This window comes from Scyliorhinus torazame, chromosome 9, assembly GCF_047496885.1.
Source record: "Scyliorhinus torazame isolate Kashiwa2021f chromosome 9, sScyTor2.1, whole genome shotgun sequence".
NCBI lineage: Eukaryota > Metazoa > Chordata > Chondrichthyes > Carcharhiniformes > Scyliorhinidae > Scyliorhinus > Scyliorhinus torazame.
The window spans coordinates 108454009-108467396 of record NC_092715.1 but is presented as its reverse complement, the minus strand read 5'-3'; the positions used below and the strand labels follow the sequence as shown (position 1 = coordinate 108467396).

Here is a 13388-nt window from a genome sequence, read left to right as displayed (position 1 = left end):
TTCTCATTGATGCCGGGCCAGTATACAGCCTCTCGGGCCCTCCGTCGGCACTTCTCCACGCCAAGATTGCCCTCGTCTAGCTGTTCCAAAACGAGCTGGCGCATGCTGTGTGGGATCACGATGCGGTCCAGCTTCAGGAGGACACCATCGTCTACTGCCAGATCATCTCTGATATTGTAGAACTGCGGGCATTGGCCCTTGAGCCACCCGTCCGTCATGTGACGCATGACACTCTGTAGTAGGGGGTCAGCCGCAGTCTCGCGACGAATGTGGATAAGGCGTTCATCCGTGGCCGGCAGATTGGAGGCCGTGAAGGCCACATGGGCGTCAACCTGGCAGACGAACCCCTCTGGGTCACATGGGGTGTTGACTGCCCTGGACAGAGCGTCGGCTATGATCAGGTCCTTGCCCGGGGTGTATAGGAGCTGGAAATCGTACCGCCGGAGTTTAAGCAGAATGTGCTGGAGGCGAGGGGTCATATCATTCAGGTCTTTTTGTATAATGTTGACCAGCGGGCGATGGTCGGTCTCGACAGTGAATTGGGGGAGGCCGTACACGTAATCATGAAATTTGTCGACCCCAGTCAACAGGCCCAGGCGCTCCTTTTCGATCTGCGCGCAGCGCTGTTCCGTGGGGATCATGGCACGTGACACGCATGCAATGGGGGCCCATAGTGAGGAGTTGCAGGAGCACCGCCCCAATGCCGGATTGGCTGGCATCCGTTGAAATTTTTGTTTCCTTCGTGGGATCAAAAACTGCCAATACCGGGGCCATGGTAAGCTTGGTCTTAAGCTCCTCCCATTCACGCTCGTGGGCGGGAAGCCATTGGAAGTCTGTCATCTTCCTGACCAGGTTCCGGAGAGCTGTGGAATGGGAGGCGAGGTTGGGGATGAACTTCCCCAGGAAGTTGACCATGCCCAAAAATCGGAGGACCACCTTCTTATCCGCTGGCTTCTGCATGGCCATGATGGCTGCCACCTTGTCCGCATCCGGCCGCACACCCAACCGGGAGATGTGGTCCCCTAGGAACTTGAGTTCCGTCTGGCCGAAGGAACATTTGGCTCTGCTGAGGCAAAGGCCTTGGTCCCATATTCGTTTGAAAATGTGCTGGAGACGACTGATGTGCTCCTGCGGGGTGGTGGACCAAATGATGATGTCGTCAACATAGACGCGCACACCCTCAATGCCCTCCATCATTTGCTCCATGATCCGGTGGAATACTTCTGATGCCGATATAATCCCAAATGGCATCCTGTTGTAGCAGTATCTGCCAAACGGGGTATTAAAGGTACACAGCTTTCTGCTGGACCTGTCTAGTTGAATTTGCCAGAATCCTTTCGAGGAGTCAAGTTTGGTGAAGATGTTGGCCCGAGCCAAATCGCACGTGATCTTCTCGCGATTGGGGATCGGGTAATGCTCCCTCATTATGTTGCGATTCAGGTCCTTTGGGTCAATGCAGATCTGGAGCTTCTTTACGCACACCATGGAACTGACCCAGTCGGTTGGTTCCATCACTCTGGAGAGCACTCCTTGGTCCTGGAGGTCCTGCAGCTGCTGCTTGAGGCGGTCCTTGAGGGGTGCTGGGACTCTGCGAGGTGCATGAACCACAGGCGTGGCGTCTTGTTTGAGCAGGATTTTGTAAGTGTACGGAAGCGTGCCCATGCCTTCGAAAACGTCGCGGTGCTGGTCGATGATGGCATTGCGTTGCGCCCTTAAGTCCGCATCCTGGAAGGCAGATGTTTCCTCTGGAGAGAGAGAGTGTACTCGTTGAACGAGGTTTAGGAGTTTGCACGCCTGTGCGCCTAGCAGAGAGTCCTTCGAGGAGCCCACGATCTCGGAGGGAAGGATGGTTTTTCGCGAGTTGTGCGTCACTTCGAGTTGGCATGAACCGGTAACAGGAATGACGTTGCCATTGTAGTCCACTAGTTGGCAGGTCGACGGAAGAATGGCTGGTTTAACCCCAAGGGTCTGAAAGGCTGACCACGCTAGGAGATTAGCAGAAGCACCAGTGTTCAGGCGGAATCGTAACTGGGATTGGTTGACCGTCAGGGTGGCACAGCACTCGTCGTCTGGATCAGTGCACCGACAGCGGCTGGTGGTTTTGATTCGGGGACAGCCTGTTCTTTGTTAGAACAGCGACTCAAAAGGGCTCCCTCGGATCCTCGGTGTCACTTGTCTGCGGGAAGTCGGAATCGGACTCGGTTTGGGCGTAGGTAACTGCTTGTTGCAGGGTTCTTCGGAGGTTTATTTCTTTTCCTGGTTCAATTTGAGGCATTGTGCTGTCATTCCAGGTGAAGGAAAGTTGTTTTACAGCTTTAAAAGATTTTTTCTTTGATTTGGGACGTTTCCCCTTTAAATGGGCGTGGTCCGGGCCTCTGACATCATGACACACGTGACGTGGCATGTAGGAGGCGTTTGCACATGCGCAGATCGCGGTTCCTGTACTGATGGCCGTTTTCGTGATTGCGCATGCGCGGCGTCGCGCAACTGCGCAAGTGCAGTCCCTTTAGAAAGATGGCCGCCGACCAAAATCGTTACCTGCTCACCAACATTTGTAGTGGTGCAACTCTATTTTATTATAAGGTTAACTATATTAACATACTTGAACTGTGGGTAAATGCAATACCAGCTTTAACTGTTGACCCTTGCCTAGTCCTAACCAGGTGATGCACTCAGCACATGGTGAATGTCTGTGTTGCAGGCTGTGAGCTCTGTGCTCCAAGTTGGCTGCTACTAGAATGAGCGGGAACTCTCCTGTCCCCTGTCTTTATAGTGCGTGTGCTCTCACTGGTGATTGGCTGTGGTGTTGTGTATGCTGATTGGTCCCACTGCATGTCCATCAGTGTGTGTGTGTGTCTGCACCATAACATACTGGTGTATATTATGACAGGATTGAGCTCAGATATAATGCCACATAACTGAATAGCCTGCCAGCAAAGATTATTTATGTTCACACATATGAAAATCACCCACTCAGCGAGGTACTGAAGAGTGTCAGACAGCTGTGAAACCATAGGTCAAGAAAGTTCCTTCAAGAGAAGGGAGAGAGAAGAACATTGGCAGAAATCGGAGGCATTTTTGCTTTAGTTTGCAAAAAAAGATACAATTACAGGAAATCCTCAGTTAATATTGTTAATTGCTATCTGGACAACGCAACACCATATAAAATGACATATGCGAGACATAAACACAATGCTATAAATGGGATTACGGCCCTGGGGGAAGGCTGTCCAGGTCCATGAAAGTTTCACTCTGGTGACTTAATCTAACAGCAGACAATAGAGTTGTTCATTTGTCAAACTATTTTATCAGTGTTTTTCATAATTGGTCATTCTCGCCAACGGGATCTTCCGGTCCCACCGACGGCGATCTCCCACCACGGATTTCAGGGGTGGGGGTGCATTCAATGGGAAATTCCATATACAGTGGCGGGGCCAGAAGATTCCGCTGCAAGTTAACAGTGGGCTGTCTTCCGCTGCCGAGGAACACATCACAGGGAGCACAGATAATCCCCCACCCTCCCCCACTGTGTACAGACTTTGCCAAAAGCAGCAAATAGGATCAATTGGAGAAAAAGTGGTTAAAAAAGCACAATTAATGGCTTGTTATTTAAATGCATGCAGCATTCAGCACAAGCGGGTGGCATGGTGGTGCAGTTGTTAGTATTGTTGCTTCACAGCGCCAGGAACCTAGGTTCGATCCAGCCTTGGGTGCTATTCTGTAGGGCGGAGAATAAATCAGGAAATAATGAGAGCATGTGAAGAAAAGGCAGTACATTAATCATGGGTGACTGCAATCTTCATGTGGATTGCGAAAATCAAATTGGCAAAGGTAGCCATGAGGAAGTATTCATAGAGTGCATTCTGGGCAGTTTCCGAGAGCAATATGTTGTGTATTCAACCAGGGATCAGGCTATTTTGGATCTGGTAAATAACGAAGGGTCACTGTTGACGATGGCTCAGCTCCGGCTATGGCATCGTCCAGCAGTGCTGAAGCTTCCGTGTCCATGTCCGAGGTTGAATTGTCGTCGTCCTGTTAGTTTGGATGCTGCCCCACAGTGGATTGTACCTTTTGACAGTATGGTGGTACAATGGGCAGTGAAGGCACCAATGTGCCTCGCGAGGTTTCCTCAGAGACAATTCAGTGCCCTTGAAGTGGTGCACGTATTTCTGTACGGTCTTCTCTTGGGTTATGACCTTGTACGAAATGGCCCTGTTCTCTCTAACATGACCCAAATTGCTTCTGTGGATTTCATCAGTGACATTTGATATTTAGGGCAGTATTTTCCTAGCTCTGGGATTATGGGCTGGTTTAGCACAGTGGGATAAACAGCTGGCTTGTAATGCAGAACAATGCCAGAAGAGCGGGTTCAATTCCTGTACTGGCCTTCCCGAACAGGTGCCGGAATGTGGCGACTATGGGCTTTTCACAGTAACTTCATTGAAGCCTACTTGTGACAATAAGCGATTATTATAATAATTATTATTATTCTGGATTTGGAGATGGTGGCACTGGTTAATACTGGGATGTGGCATTGGGACGGCTTCCCGAATATTACCACTGCTGAGGAAATTCGCAACATAGGGCAGGGAGGTGGGTTTGCTGCCCACTGAACAGAGGCAAAACCCCTGCAGCCCAATTGAACCATCCAGAAGGATTTCCCGTCTGATCCAAAGGGACTGCCTGATTAGCCTTTCTGAATTCTTATTTAAATGTTACTCCTCTGTGGGCTCCTCCATGTTGAGGCACCCTCTCGATTCTCAACCTGTCTCAGCAGCGCCCATGTCTGCCAGTCTGGCTGCCAAGCCTTCAGAGCTTAATTCTGCTCTGAGCTTTAAGGCGGCCAATTAGGTGTCTGCCTCTGGGAAAATGAACTGTAATCAAGTGCAAGCTTTGGACCCCCAGTGAGTTTCGACACCGCGGACCCGGATCCCATGGCAAAGTCCTGACTCGAGATCCAGAACAGGAAATAGTGATCAGGGGCGAAATTCTCCTACCCGCCCCGCCACATTTCTGCCCCGACCGGCCGGCGGGAGTCTCCGTAACACCGGCCGGTCAATGGGGTTTCCCATTGTGGGGCAGCCCCACACCGTCGGGAAACCCCCGGGCGCCGGCAAAACGGAGACTCCCGCCGGCGGAGAATGACTCCCATGATTACTGACAAAATCACTCCCAGAAAGATTCACTCCCAAATACTAAAAATATCAAAGCTAATGAAACTGTTTTTGTTCTTCCACTCATATCAAGATCACTGCAACACAGGCACTTTTCAGCCAGGGTTGACCTCACTGCAGAAAATTGCGATAAGGGAACTTATATTTTGTTTTTGGTGTCTGTGTTTAATTTTGTATTTCTTTTCCCTTCTTACCGACTTTACCACAGTTCTCTTAAAGGTCTTGTGCTATGTTGGGGTACAGTTCCACAGCCATCAGTACCTCATCCAAATGGAATTTATTAATCAGTGAGCCCAGACAATAAATATTGGTAGTAGAATCGCTGCTGAACCCAATTCTATCCTCGCCTGAAATCCATGCAGCAAATTGTCCAACAATGTGTTAAAATCAGAATTGGAAACTCAGGTTGAGATTCCATCCTCTCTAGCTCAGGATGCTGACCACCAATTGGAACATCTCTTGTGGCTGAGATTAGCTAACTTGAAGACGAGGGGTTGAACTTGCGACCTATTGTTCAGCTCTAGACTGGGACTTCTACTGAACCATCAGAAGCCTATACTCGCTAACTGTTAAACATATCTTCTCTTATAGATATTGTTGAAGAATCCTGTTTTCATGGCCTTGGTAGTAGCAGGCACCACTGAAGCACTGGTCATCACTGGATTTGTGACGTTTATGCCAAAATACATTGAAAATGAGTTTGGCCTAAGTGCTAGCCTGGCAGCAATTCTGGGAGGTAAGCAGTTTAATCAATGAATTACCTTCATTGACAGATAATATTTCAGTAACTTATTTAAAAGGATAATTGATCAGAACATACTGAAAATATGACGATAGATTAATGTCTGGCGCATGTCGTCATTAATGTACAAGATGGGCGATAGCTTGGAGTGAAAAAGAGATACTTGAACTGTAAATCGCTACCAGTTACTGAGTAATCTGTGGCACAGTGGGTAGCATTGTTGCTTCCATTCTCCTCCTGTCTGCGTGATTTTCCTCCAGGTGCTCTGGTTTCCTCCTACAAGTCCCGAAAGACGTGCTTGTTAGGTGAATTGGGCATTCTGAATTCTCCTTCAGTGTACCTGAACAGGCACCGGAGTGTGGCGACTTGGGGATTCTCTTAAGGTTAACAGGTTCAGTCAGCAGTTAGGAAGACAAATGCAATGTTAGCATTCATGTCAAGAGGGCTAGAATACAAGACCAGAGTTGTACTTCTGAGGCTGTATAAGGCTCTGGTCAGACCCCAGTTGGAGTATTATGAGCAGTTTTGGGCCCCGTATCTGAGGGAGGATGTACTGGGTTTGGAAAGGGTTCCAAGGTGGTTCACAAAAATGATCCCTGGAATGAAGAGCTGGTTGTATGAGGAATGGTTGAGGACTCTGAGTCTGTACTCGGTGTTTAGAAGGATGAGGGGGGATCTTATTGAAACTTACTGGATACTGCGAGCCTGGATAGAGTGAACATTGAGAGAATGTTTCCACTTGTAGGAAGAACTAGAACAAGAGGGCACAATCTCAGACTAAAAGGATCCTTTAAAAGAGATGAGGAGGTATTTCTTCAGCCAGAGGGTGGTGAATCTGTGGAACGCTTTGCCGTAGAAGGCTGTGGAGATCAAATCACTGAGTTTCTTTAAGACAGAGATAGGTAGGTTCTTGATTAATAAGGGGATCAGAGGTTCTGAGGAGAAGGCAGGAGAATGGGGATGAGAAAAATATCAGCCATGATTGAATGGCGGAGCAGATCCAATGGACCAAGTGGCCTAATTCTGCTCCTATGTCTTATGGTCTTACCCGCTCTGGTAATCTGCTGGCACACCTGACAGGGTTTTCTAGGCAGCCTCCCCAGATGGCAAGGCCCATTGCCAGTTGACTATCGGTGGCAGGAAGATGAGATCCGAGACCCTTAAATGGCCTTGAGGCTGGCTGGGATTTGATTAGAGGGGGGTGAAAAGGCAGCAGGATTTTCAACCTGCACCCTTCTGCCTGATCATACGATCCCCCCACCCTCCCGCACCCTCCAAACTCGGCTGGGGCTATTACATGCCAATTAAGCATTTGAGAGGTCACTGGTGCGCTTTCCACAGGATCAGGATCCCAGATGCAGAAATGTCACCCGGCAGAAGCTGCTGGCCAATCGGAGGCCAGTGGCTGTTTTGCTTAGCAGTGCCAACAGGGAGATGGTTGCTATTGCTGGGATGATACCCAATCGAGGTCCAGGATCTCAGATCCAAGCCAGAGGTAAGTGATGGTGAGAGGGGAATGGGGTTTTAGTGGATGTTGGCTACACTGAGTTCATTTGAATGAGGGTCCCCCACTGCCCTCCCTCCGCCTCAGGAAACCACAGGCAAACCCTGCACAAGCTTTCATGTCAAGCTCTCCACTTGGCATCAGGTTCAACTGCTGCTGAATTAATGCCAGTGGTGGCAGGATGAAGCCTTAATTTGAAATTAATTGCTCCTTAAGTGTCTGAATTGACAGCGGGGCAGGAAGGCCGCCCACAGACATCCCACCATGGACTTAATTGGGATGAAGATGGGAAGATGGCAGGATCCCCACCCACCACTTCACCACTTTCCTGCCAATAAATTGCCCTCCAAACTCACCACAAAGGAGAGCATAAAATACCTCCCTTTGTGCCCTAATGGGTTCGAGGACCAGTGTTATGTGAGGCTACAGATACACAAATCACTAAAAAAAGATAATGCTGGTTAATAAGGCAACTAAAGAAAACAAATGCAGCACTGGGGTTTAACTCTAAAGGGATTGAATCGATAAGCGTAGAAGTTATGTCAAACTTTGTAGAATCTTGGATAGCTCATATTTGGAGAACCATAATTCTGATTGAAAGGAGCTGAACCATCAAAATGTCTGTTGTTTTTTTGTTCCACCAGAGCAAACTGAAATGGAAGCAGGGACTGCAGCGCTAATGGGCAGCACGGTAGCAAGTGGTTAGCACTGTTGCAGCACGGTTGTGCAGTGGGTTAGCCCTGCTGTCTCACGGCGATGAGGTCCCAGGGTCGATCCTCTGAGTCACTGTCCGTGTGGAGTTTGAACATTCTCCCCATGTTTGCGTGGGTTTCGCCCCCACAACCCAATGATATGCAGAGTAGGTGGATTAGACACACTAAATTGCCCATTAATTGGAAAAAATGAATTGCGTATTCTAAATTTATTAAAAAAAGAAAAATAAATTTTAATTTTTTAAAAATCTGACTTAACGAGGTGCCGGCATCTTCCTCCCAGGCTGTTGCCAGTCACTGCTTGGTGATTCTTTTGTTCTCCATATGACGTTAGTTGCTGTATACGCAGGCAGGTCTGAATGCTTCCAAGAACCAGTGATCCACCCCTGCATCTGTCACTGGCTTCTGCAGCTCATTGGTAATAATCAAATGAGATGAGCAGGCTAATTTTCCATTTCCCTGCCATTTGCCCAGACACATGGGCAGCATGAGTTGTGTTGGGTCCAATTTCTAGACCACAGTATCAAAATATTACATTCAAAGGAGAAGTACCGAGTACTTCTGTTTAAACGTCCACTGTTTAGATTTTCCTTCCACAATAACTTATAGCTCGCTGGAGCAAGAGCTAATCAAAGAGGGATTTGGCTGTGAGTCATTTTGACCATCAGCTGGAGAACAATCAATTTAAACTTGGTGTGGATTCAACCTGCCTCAAAGAGTTTCTAAGGTGTTACGGATGCCTGGGTCCGATCCCAACAGTGGCTGAGATACTGGACCAGAACCGCAATGTTTTTTTTATTTTTAAAACTGTGCAGAAAGATCGATTCGCTCAAGGAGTGACTGTATAAGAAATAGGGCTTAGTTATGTTTACAAATAAAACTTTATTAAAACAAAAGAAAAGTGATCTTTAAACCTCTTAAACATCAATCTAACAAGATCAGCTTACATGTATCTTTTAATTCTAACACCTAATTTCCCATTAAACAACGCATACAGCTCTATGCTCCATTTACACAGGTGGGCAAACTTGATACTTGCATTCGCAGAACATATTCCTACTGGTAGTGAAGCTCTTTCAGATCCCTTCTGAAAGCTTCTCTCGGTGACAACTTTTCATGACCTCTCTCAGTCGCTTTCCAAAGCCTTCATCCCCCACCTGTTCGAACAGGATTCTTTCCACTCTCTGAGCGCTGCCTAGCCCCTCAAACAAATATAAAGGTTACAAAGGTAATATAAAAATACGAAGGTTCTGCCCCGGTGTCCAGACTTGAACTTATCCTTGCTATCTAGGCTTTTGATTGCCCACTCCCTCCCACAACAAAAAAAAAGGCCATGCTATGAATATACAATTAACCTCCAATTTACGGACAAACGTGGCCATCAGACTTTGTAATGAGCTGATGGCTGGCAGATCAGAGTATCCCGGAGGACAATGGCTCTCGAGTGTATCACCCCGGCTGAACAGGAGCACCCCGTTTATTCTCAATTGTGAGTTTAAGGTTGAATGGGACAATGTAACTCAGGCCACATGTGGGTATATACTTCTGACTCAGTGCTAACAGTTTTACCTTCAGTCTATTAACCCCAAAATTGCCCACTGCATCTTAAATCCGATTTCCGGATTCAATTTCCTGACATCTCCCTATCGTAACAAAGGTGTGATGGAATTTTTAATGCTGGTATGAGTGCTTTTGTTAGTTGTCAGAATGGCTATTTTAAGGCAATAAGGCAGAAGGCCTTGATTCTTCCGAATTAAATCTAAATGCTGCCACCAGTGGGAAAATTGGTGCATTTCCCATTGGCTCTGGTAGTGCTAATCAGGTGCTATTCAGTGGCACTTAGAAATTCATTTGGAAAGATACCAGTTTTGCACTGGCCTAGAGGGAGGCAGGACCTAAACACACAGACGGGTCCCACTCCTTAGGACACCCTGATCTGAACATTGAATGTTCCCCCCAATCGCTGGCAGGACCCCTCCTCCCAAGTGAGCGACACCTCGTTAAGGGCTCACTAAATGTCCCCCTCTTCCCTGCCCCCTTTAGGCACCACACCTCAATCTAACACATTTAGAAAGAACACCTGATCAAAAGACGAAGCACTTCAGAATTATTGGGCCGGGAAGAGCTATAAAAATAAACAAAGCTAATCCCTCCTGTGAAATAATGTAGACCTGTCAATCAAGATGCTTGTAAAAGGTAATTGACTGTGTAATTGAATATAAACAATGCAGTTCAAAGCTTTTAGGTTTCTCAGTAGGTCCAGAGGCTTCAAAAAGTTAAAGGGGAATGAAATTGACTGTGAAAAATACATTTCAAAGTCTCCCAACATATTGGGCAGAATTTAACGGGAAAAAAGACACATTTTGGGCATGTTTAGCGGGGCGTTTCTCGACATCTGTAGCACCAAGAACGAATCCGCGATCAAACTGGCCTCTTTTTTTCTGGCCTCGGTGAGTAACATCCTGCCGATGCCGCACTTGCCTTCATTTCCTGTCATTATTAAAAGCTGCCTGATCTCTTGACCCTATCGGGACTATACCCCCCCCCCCCCCCCCCCGCAACACCCCAACTTACTTAGAATCCCTACAGTGCAGATGGAGGCCATTCAGCTCATCGGGTCTGCACTGACTCTTCGAATGTGCACCCTACCCATGCCCACTCCCCCCATCCCCATAACTGAGCCTGCACATCCCTGGACACTAAGGGGCAATTTAGCATGGCCAATCCACCTAACCTGCACATCTTTGGGCTGTGGGAAGAAACCAGAGCACCTGGAGGAAACTCACCCAGACACTTGTGGGGGAATTTTTGAGTCCCCCTTCACCCCACATTATAAGGACAGGGCACTCCAGGCCCGATCCCTGGCATTGGAAACCTGGCACCCAGGCACCTTTGCATTGTCAGCTGGGGTGGCACTGTCAGGGTGCCCAGGTCGCAATGACAAGGTGCCAGGCTGATAGTGCTAAGGTGCCCAGGTGGCAGTGGGAGTGCTGGGGTACCAGCCTGCACAGGGCTCAATCATCCAGGGGCTTCCAATGACCTGGGAGACCCACCGAGGTGCCATTACACCTGGTCCACGTTTGTAAGGACCAGTTCTAAAAGGCGTCCTGGTGATTTCTCCGAGGCGCAGGCGTTATTTCCCGGGCCTTGGGAGAATCTGGCGCAGGCATACTTAAGTGAGCCTAACTACTCACTTGAATATGTAAATCTTTATGTGGTCATCCTGGGAAGGCCTAGCCCTTCCATTGGTAACAGCGGCAAATGGTGAGTCATTCACTGCTATTGCACATTAGGACTGTTATGACCAAGAGAGAAGGAATCATAGAATGATAGAATCCCTACACTGCAGAAGGAGGCCATTCGTCCCATCAAGTCAGCACCGACCCTCTGAAAGAACACCCTACCTAGGACTAAATCCCACACTATCCCCATAACTCCAACTAGGGCCAATTTAGCATAGCCAATCCACCTAACCTGCACATCATTGGACTGTGGGACTGTTGGAGGAAACCAAAGCACCCAGAGGAAACCCATGCAGATACAGGGAGAAAGTGCAAACCCCATACAGACAGTCACCTGAGGTCGGAAACGAACCCGGATCCCTGGCGCTGTGAGGCAGCTGTGGTAACCACTGTGCCACCCTGGCACCCCGCTTCAACCTCCTCGGAGCAATAAGGAACCCAACAAACACCGTTTTCTTGAGTTTAAAACAGAGCTAATTCATTAACCACTCAACCTGAGAAAAAAATAATAAAAATGCAATGTCACACACGCGGGTATCAGAAACAAAGGAAGTTGGAGTCCAATAAAATAAGTTAAAACAATATACAATTAAGTGTCCTTTGATTGTCCTTGAGGTATAAATGTTTAAACATTGTAGCCAATTGGAATTAGTTTCATAGATGCAGTCAAATGTAGAAGATTACTACGAGATCTCAGTTCGCTGGAATATGCAGAGTAAAGTTGTCTTCTGAACCGATTAATATACACTTGCCTCAAAAGAGGGAGAGAGCCTTCAGCCTGTCTCTTCTACTGAAGCCTGTCTTGCAATCTCTCTGCAGTGTCTGCAGCCCAGTCTGAAATACTTCACTTCTCTTCCAAGAGGTTTTGTATGATCTGTCAATGGCAGCTACTGTTTCAATACTTCGCATTTTAAAAATTTCTTCCTTAGAGAGTGATAAATTTTGATGAGTCTTTGAATAGGAAATGCCCTTATGATCACAATCCCCTGAGTGTCTTATTTGCTTTTTCACCTTCACCTTGGAAGGTGGCCGTGCATTTTTAAATAGTTGGTTCTGTCTCATTTCAAATAGCAAAATTTCCATTCAGTTGAAAAATCATATTTTCAATGCTAAAGGGGAATAGCCTGATGACAGAACCCTGAGGAAATCCCAACATGTGTGATATTTCCCTGGGAATTTTAAACTTCCAATGGCAGAATCACAATGCCCAGGCCCTTCTGAGAATGTTTCCAACACTGTTCTTGGTGTTGGAGACTTGGACTTTGATTCATTGATTGATTGATATTTATTGTCACATGTACAGAAGTACAGTGAAAAGTATTTTTCTGCGGCCAAGGGAACGTACACAGTACGGACATAATAGACAAAAGAATAATCAATAGAGTACATTGACAGTGGTGCATCAACAAATAGTGATTGGTTGTCAGTACTGACTCTCCGACAGTGCGGCGCTTCCTCAGCACTGACCCTCCAACAGTGCGGCACTCCCTCAGTGCAGAACAAGGCCAAACAAGAGCAGCATAGGGCATCGTGAATAGTGTTCTTCCAGGGAACAGATCGTCCAAGGGAGAGTCATTGAGGAGTCTAGTAACTGTGGGGAAGAAGTTGTTCCTATGTCTGGATATGTGGGTCTTCAGATTTCTGTATCTTCTACCTGATGGAAGGGTCTGGAAGAGGACAAAGCCTGGGTGTGAGGGATCTCTGACAATGCTGTCTGCCTTTCTGAGGCAGCGGGAGGTGTAGACAGAATCAATGTGAGGATGGCAAGCTTGTGTGATGCGTTGGGCTGAGTTCTCCACACTCTGCAGTTTTTTGCGGTCTTGATGCCCGATCGCTATCCAAACATTTACACCATCCTTCTCCCAGTTTTATTCTCAGGCATCGGAGAGCAATTAACAGCAGGAGCTCTATCAAAAAGTCCGACAAAATATTTGTTCCCAGCACGTCTGACAATGTTCACTTGCCACACCCCCAAACAATGCACATTACCCCCAATTCCTCTCCTAAAAATGT

General features: G+C 47.4%; 1 protein-coding gene across 1 annotated transcript in view; it reads left to right on the top strand.

The window, feature by feature from the left end:
* LOC140429419 (solute carrier organic anion transporter family member 4C1-like) overlaps positions 1-13388 on the top strand; it is a 285020-nt gene that overhangs the window by 162607 nt on the left and 109025 nt on the right. The window contains exon 7 of the mRNA XM_072516370.1: positions 5766-5910. Coding sequence (XP_072372471.1) covers positions 5766-5910 — 145 coding nt within the window. The remainder of the gene's footprint in view (positions 1-5765; positions 5911-13388) is intronic.